Genomic DNA, 13,924 nt, shown 5'->3' with positions numbered 1-13,924 from the left:
ATGGTACAGCTGCTTTAGAGAACAGTCTGGCAGTTGCCAGAACAGTTACAAATAGTTACCATATGACTCCCACCTTAGAGAAATGAAAACACAGATCCACATAAAAACTTGTACATGAATATTCATGGCAGCATTATTCCTGATAGTCAAAAAATCGAGGGGAAAAAACCCTCAGTGTGTATCAACTGATGAATGCATAGATTAAATATGTTATATCTGTACAACAGACTACAGTTTGGCAGTGAGAAGAAATGAAGTACTAATATATTATAACATGGATGAACCTTGAAAACATGCTAAGTGAAAGAAGCCAATCACAAAGGACACATATCATATGATTCCATTTATATGAAATGTGTAGAATAGGTAAATCCATAGAGACAGATTAGTGGTTGCTGGAACTGGAGGCAGAGGAAAATGGAGAGGAACTGCTAATGTATACAAGGTTTCTTTTGGGGTTGATGCAGATATTCTGGACTTAGATTGTTGTGATGGTTGTGCTATGTGAACGTACTAAAACCCATTTAATTCTGTTTGGATGGATTCTAAGGTATGTGTATTCCATCTCAATAAAGCTGTGATAACAAAAAAGTAGATAGAGGGAAGAAGGGAGAAATCAACACAGAAATATCTTTGGGGGAGCCGAAATTACAGTTCAGTTTCCTCACCCAAATATAGCCCCTATATTCTTGTCATTCATTGGTATATCATCTGAAATTTTATTGTTTAGTTTTGAAATTTATGCATTTCAATCCTAATCCTAATCTCAATTTACCACTACAATGAGATTAGTTTAGTTTACAGTTTTGAAAGTGATTAAATGTTTCTTTTTTTTTTTTAAGTAGAGACGGGGGGTCTCACTCTTGCTCAGGCTGGTCTCGAACTCCTGAGCTCAAACGATCCACCCACCTCGGCCTCCCAGAGTGCTAGGATTACAGGCATGAGCCACCACGCCTGGCCTAAATGTTTCTTTATACCCATTTCTTCAGTTGGTCAAAAAATTGATTACAGGGTATATAGACTCACAATCAAATACATACTTTTTAAATAAAATAATCTTTATCCCGTTGATTGTTGTTCTTGGCTACAAGTCTCCAAGTTTACTTTATAATGAACATTCTTTAATTTTATTTTATTTAATTTATTTATTTACTTATTTTTTGAGACAAAGTCTTGATCTATTGCCTGAGTTAGAGTGGCATGGTGTCAGCCTAGCTCATAGCAACCTCAAACTCCTGGGCTCAAGTGATCCTCCTGTCTCAGCCCCCTGAGTAGCCGGGACTACAGGCATGTGACACCATGCCTAGCAATTTTTTCTATTTTTAGTTGTCTGAATAATTTTTTTTTTCCTATTTTTTAGTAGAGATGAGGTCTCTCTCTTGTTCAGGTTGGTCTCAAACTCTTGAGTTCAAGCAATCCTCCCGCCTCAGCCTCCCAGAGTGCTAGGATTACAGGTGTGAGCCACCACGCCTGGCCTGAACATTCTTTAATTTTAATTTTCTAATACATACCATTTATTTGAGGGAAGCCACCTTCTACCTTCCCTGAGTGTCAGTCAAAATTTCTTTATATTCCTTACTAAAACTTCATTTGGAAAACAGTTGAGTATTTCATCCTATGGAAAAAAATTTACCTTTAAAATTTTATTTTTCTAGAAAAAGCTTATAATTTTATCATGTTTCTAACATTTCAATGGTGATAGAAAATTAAAACTTCTACAAGAGGTGGTCTGTTGGGGAAAAGAGATCTGCCAAACCTCCTAGTATTTGATTTGGAAATCATTGCATTGCCCTACCTGAGTCCTGTGTCGTTGGACTTTGCCCCGGCTTCTTGGTGATGAGTTCATTGCTGAAGCCTCTGTTCTTCCTAACCATTGCATTGCACTGTCTCCAATTCTGTCCTGTTTTATCTATCCAAGTTTTGGCTAAAGACAGGATACTGTTTTGTGACATAGAAAGCAAATGGAACTTGTTTCTCACTACCTAGAAGCTTATTTAAGCAGGAGGTGTAAATGTAGTGAAGACTTGTAGTTGCATATTTGTTTTCTTGAGGCAAGCAGTAGAATAATGAAAATTGAACAGTTCAGTTTTTATCCTTCAGTTTTTTTGGTGATTGTTTTTGAAAATGCCACTGTAAAGGTTAAATTGATTTATATAGAAACTGCTTGACAGACAGTGAAGTTTAGAAGAGATTAACAGAAATCTAATGAAAAGAGGTCTGAACTATGTCAACATCTGGACATTTTTCTTAGAAATGCTACTCTTTCTGAGATTTGGGCCAAATCAGTTAGTTGTTTTGTACTTCAATTTTCTTGCTGTAAAATGAGGTGGTGATTAACTCCCACTGTTGAAATTATAATTACAAAAAATGTAAGAAACCTATTACACTATAGTACTAGAAGTGTTTGGTTAATTGTCATACGCTTGAATCTCATGGGAACAGGAGTGTTTTGTTAAGTATCTGTTTTGTTGTGAAAGGACAAATTCAAGTATTAACTGGCCTTAAAAAGAGTTAATTAGTTTTAAAATGCCTCAAGTTAGCTCCTTATTACTATCAAATTGGAGGATAATCTTGCCTGAAGATAAATTTGTGTTAAATCTTAAAAATTTTTTTTTTTGGACAACAAAGGACATATATATCTAATAAGATTGATGAAGCAGAGAACCAGGAAAAAGCATGTATGTTAACTGCATATAAGAGTTAATGTGACGGTACCACAAGTATGGGTTCCTTGGGCACCAAGGAAAAGAGAAAACTGTTACATAGCTCTTGGCAGCTACAATAGTACCTGGCATATAGTGGGTATTTGATAAAGATTAAAATAAAATTGATTGTGTGCCATATTTTTTAAAAATGTTAAAAACTTTGGCCGGGCGAGGTGGCTCACGCCTGTAATCCTAGCACTCTGGGAGGCCGAGGCGGGTGGATCGCTCAAGGTCAGGAGTTCGAGACCAGCCTGAGCAAGAGCGAGACCCCGTCTCTACTAAAAATAGAAAGAAATTATCTGGCCATCTAAAATATATATAGAAAAAATTAGCCGGGCATGGTGGCACATGCCTGTAGTCCCAGCTACTTGGGAGGCTGAGGCAGTAGGATTGCTTAAGCCCAGGAGTTTGAGGTTGCTGTGAGCTAGGCTGACGCCACAGCACTCACTCTAGCCCGGGCAACAAAGCGACACTCTGTCTCAAAAAAAAAAAAAAAAAAAAATGTTAAAAACTTGAATTATATCCGACTATCAAATTACAAATTATTAACAGATGGTGGAGGCATTTCCATTCTACTTATGATGCTGAATGTTTACTTTATGTAAGATATTGGGAATAACAGGGAATAAGACAGGCAGATTTTACCACCTTTGTTCTTACCATCCAGTGGAGACAATAATTTTGGGAAACGTTATCAGACATAGTTTAAAAATACTAGTATAATATGTCTGTACTGCTGAAAAGTAATACCTGGTGTGTACTTGCTTTTGTTGTTTGTAGTGCTAATCCTCCATCTGGGGTTGAAGATGAAACTGCTGAAAATGGCGTACCAAAACCGGTAACATAAGACTTTGAAATCCAGTTACTTTGCTGTTGAAAATCTTTATCAGTAGCTTTACAGTTCACTTAGAAAGCCAGCATTTAACATGACTTTCAGTCTCCTGTCTCACATCTCCTTCATCTGGTGCCATCAAAAGCATATGCAGGAATTAGTAAGGAGGAGAAGAAATAGTAGTGACTTTTAGAGGAAAAACAGTGGTGCAAAGGCTTGATGTTTATTGCTTTCAGGGAATTGAATGGTCGCAGATGAACTGAGTAGATCATAATGAGCCTGATTTTCAAAGCAGATGTTGAGCCTCACAACATTAGTTTAAATGTTATGTTTTTTTTAGCAGTGTGTTTTAAATACATGTGACAGACCCTGACCCTGACATGCCTGTTAAATTGATATTTTGGGAAGTGAATGTCTCATTGGTTCTATGAATATTTGTAATTTTTTTTTGTTTTTTTTAGTTTTTTTTGGTTGTTACTATGGGTACCTAATAGCTGTATATCTTTATAGGGTACATGTGATGTTTTGATGAAGGTATACAGTGTGAATGAATCAAATCAGGGTAATTGGGGTATTCATCACCTTAGGCATTTCTTTATTTGTACATTTTAATCCTGTAAAAAGAAGGAAATTATTATCCTGCAGGTTTGAACTTCTGTACAATAGAGTGTTTTTGCCTATATGATCTGCTTATTTACTGTGATGTGACTAAGCACAAAATAGCCTTTTAGAGCCAAATAAAAATTTTATAAATGGTTTCATTTTTACACAGAGAGATAACAGGGTATTTCCTCAACTATTTGCATATAGGGCCTCTTCTAGGTGTGAATGAATGCCACAGAAAACTGAGCTACTCCTTAATTATTTGGTACTTTTTGACCATGACTCTGTGAATCTTAACAGTTTTTTTTCTTATTCATAGTCTTTTTTTTGCCAAGAATTTTTCAAATACTTATTTTTTGTAGTTTTATCTTGGCAATATCTTAGTACATTGCCTTAGATTCTTGCAAGAGGGGAAGTTATAGATAGTATTTTAAAAATGAGATGTTTATCAAAAGGTGATGCTGAAAAAAAGGTTTAATGTGTTTTGTCATGTAGAACATCAAAATTATGAGTTGAAATAGGAGACAGCGTATAAGCGTTGTAACTTTTTTCTCTAAAACTGTATCTCAACACAAGAGGGTTACTTTTTTAATTAACATTTTATGTTGAAATGGATTAATGAACGTATTTTATAATTGTTTATGTTGATGTAGAAAGTGACTGAGACTGAAGATGATAGTGATAGTGACAGCGATGATGATGAGGATGATGTTCATGTCACTATAGGAGACATTAAAACCGGAGCACCGCAGTATGGGTAAGTTATTTTTAAGTAAGTAACGATTATGTGCAAACTACGTAGTAAAGATAATGTGCCTATGTTAAACCGTCATTGGTTGATTCCATTGTTCTTAAGTTCTTCTATCTTATAATGATACAAAAGAAATCATGTTAAAATTTGACCATGAAGATACTTCTTTTTTAAAATTAATTAGGTAAAGTTACATGGAAGCAGCAGTTTTTGATTACTGAACTTAAAGTGTTTTTGTAAAAGAAAAAAGTACTATACATTGTTTGGTTAGACTGTAAATCTAATCTTTTTTTTTTTTTTGAGACAGTCTCACTTTGTTGCCCGGGCTAGAGTGAGTGCCGTGGCATCAGCCCAGCTCACAGAAACCTCAAACTCCTGGGCTTAAGGGATCCTACTGCCTCAGCCTCCCGAGTAGCTGGGACTACAGGCATGTGCCACCATGCCCGGCTAATTTTTTCTATATAGATTTTTAGCTGTCCATATCATTTATTTCTGTTTTTAGTAGAGACGGGGGTCTCACTCTTGCTCAGGCTGGTCTCGAACTCCTGAGCTCGAGCGATCCATCCGCCTTGGCCTCCCAGAGTGCTAAGATTACAGGCGTGAGCCACCGTGCCCGGCCTAGACTGTAAATCTTTACGTTGTAATTTACATCTCTCAATCTTTCACTTTCTTGCGTACCAAAACCTGAGGTTAGGTTTTTAATTTGTTGTTGTTGTTGTGAGACGGGGTCTTGCTCTGTTGCTGGGCTCAAGTGCAGTGGTGTTGTGATAGTTCACCCTAACCTCAAACTCCTGAGGTCAAGCAATCCTCCTGTCTTGGCCTCCTGAGTAGCTGGGACTACAGGTGCATGCCACCACACTGACTAATTTTTTTATTTTTTGTAGAGAAGTGGTCTCCTTGTGTTGCTCAGGTTGGTCTTGAACTCTTGGCCTCAAGTGATCATCCCTTGGCCTCCCAAAATGCTAGGATTACAGGTGTGAGCCACCGTACCTGGCCAATTTTTTTGTCTAATAAAAACAATATCAAAAGCATTTCTTTTTGCTCTTAATAGTTTATTTTCCAAGTAATTATCCTGTAGGCTTTTTAAAAAGGGCCGATGTTTGTCTCAAGTTTTCTATTTTATAAACTGGACCAAGTGAATGGGCTGCCATAGACTCACTGGGTACATAAAGAATCTCACAGAAAGATTACATTAAAGTACGGATTGTGATTTTGTTATGGTGGTTGAATAAGAGTTAGTGTTTTTTGTTTTCCAAATTGGCTGTATAATGTGGTTGTTACAGTTTGTGCATTGGAAACATAAAATAATTTCGTTAATTTCGCTAGTTCATTAAGCAGCATATATACATAAATACTGCAAAATATTTCTTTACTAGAGCCATTTTTTTTTTTAAAGTCATTTATTTCAGGACACTTAAAGGTAATTCAGTTACTGTCCTAGTCAGGATTGCATTGTAATAATGACTACCCATGTGATTTTAAAATCCTAGCAACATTTTAGGGAGCAGAGTACAGACTCAATTATTCGTGCTAGGGATAGATACTTTGTGTTCCTTAACCCTACTTGGGAAAGTAAATAATTAGTGTTGGGCTTATAATACAGTACTGGTGGATTTTTCTGCTAATAGGCCTTTACCATCTGCATTATACAAAAGGAACTCATTTATATAAAACTGTATAATGATCATGGCATATTTGGTAGATGTTGTTACATCAGATTATTTGTATTTGCAAGTATAGAACAATTTAAAGCAAAAATTGACAATTTCTTTGGATTATTAATGTGACCAATTTTTTTGGTAGGAATTGCATGCAAATATTAAATGTATGAAGACTACCATAGTACTTTATCTGAACTTTATTTCTTATGACAATTTTCAGTTTTATGTATTATAGTTATGTTTGTATTTATTTATCACCTTTAGACTGTAAACTCCTTTAGAAACCTCATTGTTTATGAATTTTCCTATTCTTCACGTTGCCTTATACATAGTATTTAGTGTTTATTGACTAAGTAAACTGCATGTTAAAGGCACAGTTGTCTCTGATAGTTTTTTGTCATTTAATATTTGATTATGAAAATTTTCAAATATTCAGAAAAGTTTAAGGAATTGACCTGTAACCACTTCCTTACCTGTCACCTAGATTATGCAGTCTGTATTTTGCTGTGTTTGCTTTAACTTATATATCCGTCTATCCATGCCTTTAGCCATTTATTAATCCATCTATTTTTTGTGCACTTTCATTTCAAAAGTAAGTTACAGACCATTGTGAAAAGTGTAAAGTTTGTCTAACTTGCATGTTCTAAGGTATATCACTTGAAAACTGAAAGAATACCGTTGAGAAAATAAAATTGGATAAATATTTACTCTGCACAGCATTTTCAGAAGCAAATTTAAGGAGCAAAGTTTGTTTAGGAACAATACTAACTTGGTTTATTATAAGTTGTTAGAAAGCACAAATAACTTTTAGGTAACATGAAGAAAAGCAAATCTTAAAGCAAGAATAATTTATCTTGTATAGAGAAGTAGTTTCTTAGCTATCTCTAAGATTCATCCATTCATTTATTCAGTGAACACTTTTTAAAGGCGTAATTTGTCTGCTACTGTGTTAAGTAGCCGAGATAGTGCCTGTATCAAGTGATCAGTGGTTGAGTCCATTTTTTTTATTTTTTATATTTTTCCTTCTTACCTTGATACAAAAGAATGCGTGTTAAATTTTGCCTTGAAATTTCCTAAAGATTTAGGTAAAGTTACATGGAAGCAGCAGTTTTTGATTTCTGAATTTAAAAAATTATAAAATAGTTCCAGAAGTAGTGAGGAAGTCATGTGAGCAAATACTTTCAGTGCAACATAGGTGCTAGCATAGAAACATGTACAAAGTGATTTGAAAGCTTTGAGGGGAGAGTTGCTAAATGTTGGATGTTGAAGAGGAAATTCCAGAGGTAACATCTGAATTTGCTCGAGTAATTCTTGAGATGGACGACTGGTGATTTTTAGGCAGAGGGCATGGCTTAGATAGGTGCAGTGGAAGCATGGTTTGGAGGAACTACATGGCTAGAAGATAAGATTGATGAAAAGGGATGGTTGAAATCACTCATGAAAGGAGGTAGGATGGTTTTGCTGTCCTTGTGGAACCTTTGAAGGTTTTTAGGCATGTCAGATTATTGGAAAAGATAACTCTAGCAGCAGTAGTTGGGATGGATTAGATGAAGAGAAATTAGCTAACAGACTTGAAGTAGTTGTCCAGGTGAGATAATAATCTAAGCTAAGCCAGCAGTGGTATTGGGATGGATGGGAAAACAAGGTATATTTGAATGAGTAAAAAAGTAGAAATAAACCCTGGTGCCATGGTATGTGCTTGTAGTCCCAACTACTAGGGAGGCTGAGGTGGGACAATCACTTGAGCCCAGGAATTCAAGGCCAGCTTAGGCAGTACAGTGAGACCTGTTATCTAGAAAAATACATAAATAAAAAGAAAAATGTAAATAGAAATAACACGGACAACTGGTTGATTGTAGATGGGGAAGGAGATTAAGGATTCAGTGGCTTCAAAGTGTCTAGAACAGTTGAGTACATGTGAGAGGAGCAGGTTAAAATAAACTTGACATGTTTATTTTGAAGTTCCTATAGGAAAGCCAAGTAGGTAGGGTCTAGCATCTAGAGTGTCCTGAGATCTCATGGGGTTTCTGCAGTTTTCCATACAGCTAAGCTGCTTTGCACAGAATGACTGTAGGGGCTTGGTGGCTTAAATAAGAAAAGTGCTTTAAAAGGCAGAATGAGGACTGGAAAGCAGCTGGGTGAGAAGCAAAGAAGCTCATTTATTGAGTACTTATGGCTAAGCATTTTTTAAATACTATCTTATCCTATAGCAGTGCTGTAGGAGGACAGTTTAGAGACAGTCATTGATTTTCTCATGCATTTGACTTTGAAACTAAATTTTATATATCATATATGGGTAACCCTGAGCTACTTTTGCTGTGCTGAACTTGGATTGTTGAAATGTAAGCATCCTGAAGGCAAGACCATATTTGTCCGGCTCCTCCTCCACTCTCCTTAGCCTGGAACCTTACCTGACATTTTTGGTGCTCAGTAGGCCTGCCTGCCTGCCTTCCTCTTTTTCCCTTTTTTCCTTCCCTTTCTTTCCTTTCCTCCATTCCTTTCCTCCCTTTCTTCCTTGAGACAGGATCTAACTTTGTTGCCCAGGCTGGTCTCAAACTCCTGGCCTCAAGCGATCCTCCTGCCTCACTCAGTCTCCCAAAGTCCTGGGATTACAGGCATGAGCCACCACACCTGGCCTCAGTTAACGTTTATTAAATGAATTAATCAGTCTATAAGATGATTTAGCATTTCAAGTTGGTAATGATGGTACAATTTGACAGTAACACTTTAATTTGGGCTACTTTATACTTTTTGCATTTATAGCAGTGGAGTTACAATTATTTCTTTAATTGCATTTACACTTCTTTAAAAAGAAAACAAAAATCACAATGCTAATGTAACTAAACCTGAGTCTCATAAATTCAGGACCTTGGAGACAAAAGATGAAAATAATTGTTATTAGGCAGACCAAAAGCAGTGAATCTTGACAAGTCCAATTGGCTGAACTTGCGAAGGCAAAGAACCAAATTAAATAACATAAATACAATGTGAGAAATATATCATTGAAAACATTATCTATAACTTAAGGTCTTACTGTTGTTTTTTTTGCTCAGTGATGACTGGTCTTTCTTTGCCCACTCCCCACTATCTTCTCCCTAATTTCCCCAGTAACATGTAAGTCTATTTTAGTTAGTATATTTGATTCTCCTACTCATGTACAAGAATGCATTATATAGAAAAGTAGAGAACTGCCTATAAACCCGTATTACAGAAAATGTATCTAAGGCTCACGGGGTCTAAGTACTTGGCCAGGGTTTCACAGCTGATATTGATAAAACTTGTATTTGAATGTGAGTCAGTCAACTTCAGATTTTTTTAAATCGCTGTATGTTATACTACATTAAAAAAGTTGCAGCTCAGTAATTTTTCAAATGTACACATTCATGTAACCACAACCCAGATCAAGATACGGAACATTACTAGCATCCTCGAAATTTCCCTCTTATTCTCTCCCAATCGTTAGCCACCCACCATCAGCAAACACTGGTCTGCTTTCACCCTAGATTTATTTTTGAGTTTCATGTAAATGAATTCATATTATGGACAAAGTATTCCATGAGTATTGAGAGAGGATTTATCAACAATATCAAATGCGGGAAGGACTGAAAGGAGGCCACCAGGTTTGGCAACAAGTTGCAGAACTTTCACTGCTGCGGGATTGCTGTATGTTGAATAACTGGGAGGCAAGGAAATGAAAACAAGGGGTATAAACAGTTCTTCCCTTCCCAGCTAAATATCTTAGAAAGTTTGTTACAGTGGGATATCGAGATGGTGGTAAGGAGCTTTTTGAAATGGAAACAAGTCAGACTTTTAAAAACATGCTTGTTTTTGTCTTTTATTAAGTGACAGACTTCTAAAAATAAAATGTTTTCTAAAATGTGTGAGTCAGTGTCGGTCTTTCCATTTATAGGTGAGTGTATATTTGTACACATCATTTACTTTTAAGTTTCTTAGGGTGATTTTTATTTTGTTTTTAGGAGTTATGGTACTGCACCTGTGAATCTTAACATCAAGACAGGAGGAAGAGTTTATGGAACTACAGGTAAAATTTGTATTTGCATCAAGAGGAAAAGGCACATGTCTTACATAAGTCATAAATAGATTATAATAGCTCTTTTTTAACAGCAGTTTTTGACCATGTATCACAGATTGGCAAACTTTTTTCTGAAAAGGCCAGATAGGACATATTCTTAGCAACTTCCTTTTGGTATAGGCGTCCCTTATTTATTGTAAGTCTCTAATCTTTCTATCCAGTTTATCTTACAGTTACCCCATAAAGTTTGACTTCACCTACTTTTATTTATGGTAAACATTAATGCTTTGTTTGGAACCCTTGCCATGGTTTGTGCCAGGAATAGTAAAAAGGTGTTACTGTTTGCTGTTTGTGTGTGTTATCTCCCAGCTTCTTGCTAATGTAGCTCCTTCACCATTTTGTAATTTTATAAAATAGGAACAAAAGTCAAAGGGGTAGACCTTGATGCACCTGGAAGCATTAATGGAGTTCCACTCTTAGAGGTAGATTTGGATTCTTTTGAAGATAAACCATGGCGTAAACCTGGTAAGATTGTTGTGGCTTATGTTTATTTCAAGAGTTTTAGTGTGAAATCGCCAGAAAAGTATTTTTGAACATCATATTAGAATTTTCTTTTTTCAATGTCATTTTTATTGTCTTTAGCAAATGATAAGTAATAATGACTTGGATTATTAAATCCTGCTGGTAGGCCTAGCATTACTTAAATGTAGGCTTGTGGTTTTTTTTTTATAATGCCATTTCTAAAGGAAATAATTTGATCAAAATTTTTATGGTCTTTTTGCCACCATAAATGGTAATTTTGAGAACTAGTAAAATTAGAAAGAGCAATAGGACTGATAGAACTCTATATTTTTATAGTTTATTATATGTTTGATGTTGTATAAAAATATTCCTGAAATGTTTGCACACTAAAAGTAGGTTTTATCTTTAGGTGCTGATCTTTCTGATTATTTTAATTATGGGTTTAATGAAGATACCTGGAAAGCTTACTGTGAAAAACAAAAGAGGATACGAATGGGACTTGAAGTTATACCAGTTACTTCTACTACAAATAAAATTACGGTAATTAGTAAATATTTCAGAATCCCCCTGCCTTTTCCACCGTCCCACTTTTACTCCCCAAATAAATCACTTTTTCCCTATAGAGGTGGTTAAATGATATTTGATAGTTTAAAATTTTTATTCTCTTTACCATGTTTGTTTGTTTTTTTCCCTTCCTTCCCTTTCAGAGTTTCATATTAATGATTATTTGATGTTCTTAGTTTCAAGTCACAGACTAGCCACAGCTAGTTTGTCTTTATATGGCCTATTTATTAAAAATTATGTGGTATCTTAATGGGGAATATGTTATTTAACTTAGGCCGAAGACTGTACTATGGAAGTTACACCAGGTGCAGAGATCCAAGATGGCAGATTCAATCTTTTTAAGGTGAATTTTAGTAAATTATCCTTGGTTGCTCTCATTTTTTGTTCTTGAGTCTGCTCCCATACCACTATTCAAGGGACAAGATAAAGTGGAAATAGTTACCTTTTTTCCAAACCTTCAGCTTCCTGGTGACTTACAAATTTGCTGATTGTTGTTTTATCTCCACTTTTGTAAGCATGTGAATTTATAGCCTATTATACTAACAAATGCCAAGTAAAACTATTCTTTGCTATATGTTGTGATTTTATTTTGAATCATAGTGTATGTTTGTAGGATGTAAAAGTTAATGGCAACAGATTAAATTCTCATTGTAGGTCATGCTCTAATCTTTATCAGCAAAATTGGAGACTTAGTTTTCCTTATTTTCTTTAAAACATGGTAAGGAAGGTGGCATACTGTTTATATTATCTGTATGACACTGAAATACATTGGTGTAATCTCTTCTGTAGTTCAAGATGTCTTCAAGAATCTTAGGCATTCTCTGAGAGTCTCTGAGAACTCAACAGAATGGGATAAAGCTATTGATTTTTTAAATTAATACTTAAAAGAAGTAGGTTTATGTGCAAGACTTGAAGGTTGATACTACTAGTTGAGTATCAAGTGTGATTTCTGGCTTCTTCATTCCACTGTATGATCATAGACCCAATCCAGAGAATAATATTTTCATGCGTTTCTTGAAACCAGATTATGTACTCTTCTTTCTTTACCTTAATATTTGATTCTTGTATGAATAGCACTGGGATGGAGATTGGGAGTGTTAGACTGGGGTGTGTACTCAGGGAAGTTTTGTGGGCTGAATATGGAACTCTGTGCCCCTTTTGGGACTGCAGTCCTGTCCACCAAAATACTGCCTTATGCAATGCATGTGCTATATCTGCAGATGTAACCGCTCTGCTGGACACAGTTCTAAATAAAGAATTTAATTTTAATTTACATCCTACTATAGGTAAGTATTTGGTTCTTGTTCTGTTGTAAATATTTTGAAAGTGCGTGATGATGTCTATTCTATTTTAAGTGGTCATCAGGTTCTTTTTGGTGATATTGTCTACTTAGGCATTGACTATATCGTTAAACTTGATTACCATGGATAGAAAAGTTGTCATGATGATAAACTAGTTCATTAGTGGTTTTTATTTTCTTCTAAGAGAAATGAGAACTACCATTGTAAACTATTAGCTTCTGTGTACTGTAGTTTTTTGTGGTAGACTTTTAAAAACAGAATAAAAAGAAATTGCCAGGGACTAGTCTCATTGAAGGTTGCCACTGTGAATGTGTATTTTATATGTACTGTTTATCAAAAAATTATTTGGTAATTTCTTTTAGTTTTATGAGAAGAGGTCATTGACTCTTCCATTATGATATATTTGATTCTTAATGAATTTGATGGGTGTAGTCTAATGGTTTTCTTGCTGTGGTAATGTATCTGAATAGTAATATGTCTGTTAGAAATATTAATTTGGGAAGAGGGTATGAATGTTAATGCACGTGGCAAACATTTTTTTATTTGTGTATATATTGTGGTCTGTCAGAAAGGGTGGAAATAGAGCCATGATGAGAAAGACCTTAATCTTGAACTAGCCTGCAAATATTTGTGTAGCTAGTGGAAGCTGTTTGAAAGCTCTCAAGCACTAAAATAATGTGTATGTAGATCTGGTTTTTAGGAAAGGAACTGGCAGCAGGGGTGGACTGTAGAATTGGAGGGGGATAAAAGGGAGTCCGAGACCAGATAGGGAGCTGTTGCAGTACTGTAGGAATGAAATGAAATAGGGCCTGAACTCATGATGGTGAATGAGCAAAGGAATGGATTTAAGGATCATAATTTAAGTTCTTTTTGTATCTACTGCAAGTACTTTTTTATCCTTGAGTGACAACCCATCAGCCTCTTTAAGATAACTTTTACTTTTCATTATGTA

At 35.5% G+C, this 13,924-nt stretch overlaps 1 protein-coding gene across 47 annotated transcripts in view; it reads left to right on the top strand.

Annotated features, from left to right (window-relative positions):
• The window catches only part of FIP1L1 (factor interacting with PAPOLA and CPSF1), a 64,983-nt gene that overhangs the window by 2,388 nt on the left and 48,671 nt on the right, over positions 1-13,924 (top strand). For 28 of the 47 annotated variants that reach the window (XM_069457648.1, XM_069457643.1, XM_069457629.1 and 25 more), the window contains 5 exons: positions 3,486-3,543; positions 4,794-4,897; positions 10,530-10,594; positions 11,003-11,110; positions 11,517-11,647. In XM_069457648.1, the coding sequence (XP_069313749.1) occupies positions 3,486-3,543; positions 4,794-4,897; positions 10,530-10,594; positions 11,003-11,110; positions 11,517-11,647 (466 nt within the window). Of the gene's footprint in view, positions 1-3,485; positions 3,544-4,793; positions 4,898-10,529; positions 10,595-11,002; positions 11,111-11,516; positions 11,648-11,945; positions 12,015-13,924 lie in introns of all 47 variants that reach the window. The other 19 variants (XM_069457634.1, XM_069457630.1, XM_069457649.1 and 16 more) reach the window with 5 other exon arrangements.

Source organism: Eulemur rufifrons, chromosome 24 (genome assembly GCF_041146395.1).
Source record: "Eulemur rufifrons isolate Redbay chromosome 24, OSU_ERuf_1, whole genome shotgun sequence".
NCBI lineage: Eukaryota > Metazoa > Chordata > Mammalia > Primates > Lemuridae > Eulemur > Eulemur rufifrons.
This window is presented reverse-complemented; position numbering and strand designations above follow the sequence as displayed.